Source organism: Arachis hypogaea, chromosome 9 (genome assembly GCF_003086295.3).
Source record: "Arachis hypogaea cultivar Tifrunner chromosome 9, arahy.Tifrunner.gnm2.J5K5, whole genome shotgun sequence".
In the NCBI taxonomy this organism is placed as follows: domain Eukaryota; kingdom Viridiplantae; phylum Streptophyta; class Magnoliopsida; order Fabales; family Fabaceae; genus Arachis; species Arachis hypogaea.
This window is the reverse complement of record NC_092044.1, coordinates 28,953,185-28,959,255: the sequence shown is the minus strand read 5'-3', so window position 1 is coordinate 28,959,255 and position 6,071 is coordinate 28,953,185. Positions and strand designations below refer to the sequence as shown.

Here is a 6,071-nt window from a genome sequence, read left to right as displayed (position 1 = left end):
CTCTAATCAAAGTTAGTATGAAGGCCGATAATCACATGATAATCAAGCATCCTGTGATCACTAGATATTGATGTGGCCAGACAAATATGAGGTCCATTCTACCGTTTTACCTCCCAAATACCTCTGCGCTGGCGAAGACTGATCCGAATCAGCCATGTGCACCCGTTGCCGAACTCTTTACACTTCCTATATACGATGATCGGATTTCAACACTTTGTACTCAATCCCATAGCATATGCTATAAGTCTTCACTTTTAACATAGACACTAACAAAAAACACAACTTATTTTTTATTTTTTTATTATTCTTATCAATTTTTTATAATTATATTTTTTTTACATTATATTTTTCTTTTCAATTTTTTTAAATAAAAAAATGTGAATAAATTAAATTTTCTTATTTTATTTTAGTTTAACATCAAACAAATAAAAAACACTTATCCCTAACCTTTGTCTTATTCTCTGTTCTCTGAAATAAACACAATTTTAAGGACCAGATTATTATTTCTCCGCCAAAGACATTTCCTTCTTTTTTAGTCTCTTCTCACCCGGAAAAAAAAAAAACTATAAAGTTCGTAAAAGAAAAAATTCCCAATTTAAAAGAAAAAAATTGGGGGAAGGGGTAACGGTATGGTATATCATCATCATCATCCATTTGGGTTGGCGAGACTCGACCATGTCCCTAACTCACTTCCACTTGGTCTCCCCTCATTCTTTGCACCTTCTTCACACTCCTTCCTCTCCCTCCTTATTACCTTTCAAAGCAGCAGCACCCATCTTCCCCAGCCACAACCCCTCGTTATCTTCCACTCTCTCCAGAAGGCTCTTTCTTCTTCCTTCCGTCTCCGTCTCCGGCATCTGGGACGCCATCACCGGCGCCGGCAACAATAATCCCCGCGATGCAGTGCTTGCCATTCGACGCGGAATGTCACTTTTCAGGCAGGTTCGTTTTCTCTCTCTCTCTCTCTCTCTCTCTCTCTCCACTATGGCACTATGCAAATAAACTTCATTTGTTGACGAAGAGAGTTTTTATAGAAAATACAAAGTACACGTGAGCACTTTAGAAAACATAAGACTTTCTTATTTTACTCTTTTGATTATTACCTTACACACTCTTTAGCTAAGTCCTTTGTTTAATTTGTGGAATACTATACTATTATATAACTCATGTTTGCTTGAATTATGAGGCAAAATATTGATTGGACATACCTAATTTTATATATTCAAGTTTAATTGGGATTTATGAGCTGGTGCTGATCTGTTTAAAATACTTTTGAGATCGAGTTCTACTCAATTCCAACATGATATAAGAAATTTGAAATGCTTATAAGGACATTATTTGGAGAAATTTTTGTTTTAATGATTCGTCTCCACTTCTTGTGTCCCAGTAACAACTTCCAAATACTAGCTAAAAGTTTCACATTATTTTGGGATATGATCATGATTGCCTTTATATGAAGTACTTGGCAACTATCAACCTCAGTTATCGTTTTGGATTGAAAATTAGGATAACTCTGTTTTCATGCTAGCATTCATAAACACTTTTGGCATATTGGTAAGTGAAGTTGAACACTTTGTTGAAGGAATATATGACTTGATGCCTGTGAAATTGCGAAGGGTGATGTTTCAGGGTCTCTGGTGGAGTTTGACAGGGCAATTGAGTTGGACCCTCGTCAAAAGGCGTGTATGTTTATAAGCATTTTGGAAAAAAAAAAGCGTTATATCAGCACTTTGGATTGGAATGATCGTAAATTGAGTTCAAGTTACATGAAATTTGGTTGTGCTCATTGTGTTTGTTACCAGATCTTTGGCAAAGGGGCCTCTCACTTTACTACCTTGATAGGTACTCACTCTACACTCTTCTCTTATTTATTTGAGTTTAATTACTATTCACATGGAATTGCATATTTATAATGTATTGCTTATGAATCTGTCAAAGGGAGACTGAATTGGATTCCCATTTTGTCATAGATTTGAAGAAGGAGCTGAGCAGTTTCGGCTAGATGTTGCACAAAATCCAAATGATACCGAAGAGTCCATATGGTGCTTTCTCTGTGAAGCTCAACTGTATGGAGTGGATGAAGCACGGAAGCGATATCTTGAGGTGAGTCATTAATTCTGTTACTGGAATTTAACAAGAAAAACGAATATGTGAATGTTCAAGCGATTTTGTTTCTCAATCAATTCAGGTTGGCAGAGACCCAAGACCAGTCATGCGTGAAGCATACAATATGTTTAAAGATGGTGGGGATCCAGAGAAGGTGTGATTTGATGTCTTTTTGATTAAAAATTATGATGCAATTGTTGTATTAGATATGAACGGCATTATCAGTTTTGCTTAATAGTTCAAGCTTTTTGAACTGCTGGTCCTTGATGTAGCATGATAGTCTTTATGGAAAAACAGTGGAGTTTGATTATTGCAGCCCCATTCTTCAATAAAAGTTCAGTTTCAACATAAGGTAGAACTGGCTTGTACATTTTTAACTCTTCTAGCGCAGAGGTCCTTAAGGGAATAGATGTTTAGATATAAAATCTTTTTGTAAGTCTTGGTCTAATAGCTTAAGAATCTAAAGGAGAGTGAGTACTTAATAATTTCCTAATCCTGCTTCTCTTCTTCCTAGTAACCCATGTAAACATGTAACCTTTTGCTAGATCTCAATCAGAAAGTAAAACTTTCAACTTGGAATTAGTTAAATCAAATTTGCAAATACGAATAAGCCTTTATACACTCTCGGGATTTAGTTAATACAATTAGATGGTTTTTTCGATTGCCTACGGTATCCCTTAACCGGACAGGTCAAGGACTAATCCATCGCAGATCTGAGCTCCATTTAAGGGTCTACCGCTGGTCAATGAGTTGCTGTATACACAAGATAGGATTTGAACCTCCGACACTTGTTTAAACGGACGAGTAAGCTGACCACTCGACCAACTCAACTTAAGATAGTTAGAATTTAACATATAATCAGATTTCACATCTTAACAATTTTTCTTTTTCATTGTTTATAATTATTGGAACCATAAACTTTTAAGAAGTTTTATGCTATCTATCTGTCTGTACTTAGTTCCTTACACAAAAGGCTATCAAAATGTTGATATCTATGTCTGATATACTTCTTGCCTTTACAAAATGCAATCTAACACGTGCGATTTGATCTGCCTCCTAGCTTGTTGCTGCATTCTCCAGTGGAAGAACAAATGAATTCTTTTATGCTTCGCTATATGCTGGGCTTTATTATGAATCACAGGTATTTGCTTGTAACTTCTAAAACTTACATACTTCGCACAACTAGTACTCGATCTTAAACATGTTAAATGGCTCTGTTTAGCATAATGATTGATGCCAATATTGATAATGAAAATTTTAGATTCATCTTGCAAGCCTCACCTATGTTGCACAGGTACGGCAATTTTGCTTATGCATTCGGTATACTTGGATACGTATTTAACAAACAAAAATTGTTTTACATAAAAATAGATTTTGGTACGTATTGGTTATGGCTGGGTCTGTCTTTTCTGTTCAAATTAGTTCAAAATTAGTCGTTTTGAGTACATTTTATTTATTTATTTATTCATTTTATTTCAAAACTATTTAGATGTGCAATTTAAGAATTTAAGTTGACGATTTAGACTATTTAAATGTTTAGTTTTTAATTTAAGATCAATTAAATTTGTCATAAAGCATACTTTATTAGTTAAAACAATACTATTTATTTTAAAAAATTTGTAAAATTTACTTGTATTTACTGTCGTATGCGTATTTTTTTATTTTTTATCCCGTATCCGTATTCGCACCGAGTACAGGTAATTTGTACAACTTAGAGCCTCACACATTCTTCTCCATAGACTAGACCTGTAGACCATATTATTAACACAGCATGTGAGGGGTGAATATGAACATTTATTCAATAAAATTGAACCTCTAAATTGGATCATGCTTACAATCTTAGGAACAAAGTTGAACCTATACTCTAATATTTTAGGATAAGCTCATAAAACTTTTGGTAACACTCATTACCAAGTGCTACAAACGCAACAAGGAGTTGTGAATTTCTGAATGCATATTAATAATTTTTCCAAATTGCAGAATGAAACAGATGCTGCTAAAATTCATATGGTAGCTGCATGCCAGTCTCCTTATGGACAAAGGTTTGATTTTTTTTTTCGAATTCAAACAAATGGCTTAGCTACCTGGACAGAAGATGAAGCTTGTTTTTCATGCAGGTCTGATGATTACATGGCTTCTCTTTCAAAGGTTCACTGCCTTTGTCGAAATTGGGTCTTAAACTAAATTGTTCTGTTCAAGTTTATTGAGCATGTTGAACAATTGAAGGTGATGAAGCATCAGATATTTTCTATACGATATTGATGGTATGTTGTCGCTTGTCAGATTTTGTATTATAGAGACAGTTAAAATGAATTTATCATTTTTCCTTACGAAGTAGGTATGATTTCTGATAAGGTAAGGATCACCTGCCTTTTTTATCTACTAATGAAGAGATAAATTTATTAGACATCACTAGAGAAATAGAGAGTAAACATTTGTTTTGACACTACTATTTAGTTTCGCATGAACAAATCTTTTTGGTTAGATTAATTAAATCTAACCAAGTTAGCTCAATAATTTATTGGCCCAGGCGCCCAGCTAAAATTATTTACACAATGTGTGCGCAAATTACATACTAAATTTTTTTTTTTCAACTTCTGTGTTTTTTTATTATTATTTCTAATTGTTTTTTTTTTCTTGTTTTTCTTCCGAGAGACTGAGGAGGAAGAGGAGTATTTTGACGAAAAAATAAAACAAAAAAATACATAAATTTTTAGTTGCATAATAAAGAAATTGTTTTAAATTGTACAGATGTTTTAGTTGAATAACTAAAAAGAAAACATAAAGATTTTGTTGTATGATATTGTGATTTATGCACAATTTATAATCTAATCGAATTTAGTAGACATTACTACAGATTCGAATTTCAGACTTTTAGGTAAGGATGGGAAAATTATGTAATTTAAGTAATAGTTCATTGATAATAAAAATGTTTTCCTTAGTAAAGAATATAAGTGAAATAATACTCTTGTCAATAATTTTTTGTTGTTGACCGCACATGCACTGTTAGACTTTGGAATTAGAAATGATTAAAGGTTTTTTATCCTGATTGTGCCTCATGGTAACTCCTCGTAGAATGTAGCAATTTAGTGCTTTCTGCATTCATCTTACTAAATTGTGATGGGGGTAAAATTTACTGATCCAATCCCTACACTTATTAAAATTACAATTCAAAGATGGAAATATTATTCTGAAAATTGGATCCTAAAATTAATTAAGTGGAATAACTGCCAATTTCAGTAAAAAAAAAATCTCAAATATTTGCTAATCAAAATTGAAAAGATTTTTGGATCTTTTCTATAAAACGAGCCTATATACTAAAAAAATATGATTTCAAACTTTAAGGAGTATTTGTTTTTAGAGACTTAGAATTTAGTATTTTGTTTTGTGGCTAAAGATTGAAATTAAATTTTCAGTATTAGAACACAAAATTTTAATTCTATCACTATCTTTAAAAATTAAGAACACAGAAGACTAAAGAGATTAAGATTTTAATAATTTTTTTTAAACACACTCATTTAACTTTTTAAATTCCAAATCTACTCTTCAATCTTTATTTATCTTAAACTAAACCTAATATTGAGACATAACTCAGTTAAGTATATTTTACATTAAATACAATACAAATGTTTAATTTAGTCTCTGTCTCTTAGTCGTTGTCTCCTATAACAACCTGAATTTTTATGCCAACACAATGTTTTTCAGAAAATGTTATTTTCAGCAATAGTTTTATTTCGATTAGTCGATTCCGAATTTCGAAATAAAATAAATGATAATATAATTTTATTATTATGTTATTAATTTATTTTACATGCTATAATTATAATAGAGTTTAGATAATAATAATAATATTATTATTATCAAGTTAGATATTCGCCGATATAAGTAAATATCAGTACTCTTTGATGAGCTTAGAGTTGCTAATGATCCATCATATACCTTTTATCATTAAGTTACTAATGGCA

The 6,071-nt window shown here is 32.0% G+C and overlaps 1 protein-coding gene across 2 annotated transcripts; it reads left to right on the top strand.

Moving 5' to 3' along the window:
* The first annotated feature begins 546 nt into the window (after positions 1–546).
* On the top strand, positions 547–4,663 carry LOC112710775 (uncharacterized). Of its 2 annotated transcripts, XM_025763179.3 has the most exons (9): positions 547–942; positions 1,617–1,683; positions 1,803–1,842; positions 1,971–2,103; positions 2,189–2,260; positions 3,167–3,247; positions 3,368–3,400; positions 4,087–4,148; positions 4,224–4,663. In XM_025763179.3, the coding sequence occupies exons 1-9, from the start codon at positions 676–678 to the stop codon at positions 4,288–4,290; spliced, it is 822 nt and encodes a 273-aa protein (XP_025618964.1). In that variant the 5' UTR covers positions 547–675; the 3' UTR covers positions 4,291–4,663. The 2 variants fall into 2 exon arrangements, with proteins under 2 accessions (XP_025618964.1, XP_025618965.1); XM_025763180.3 differs by lacking the exon at positions 3,368–3,400 and having other exon boundaries at positions 549–942.
* The last annotated feature ends 1,408 nt before the right edge of the window (positions 4,664–6,071 follow it).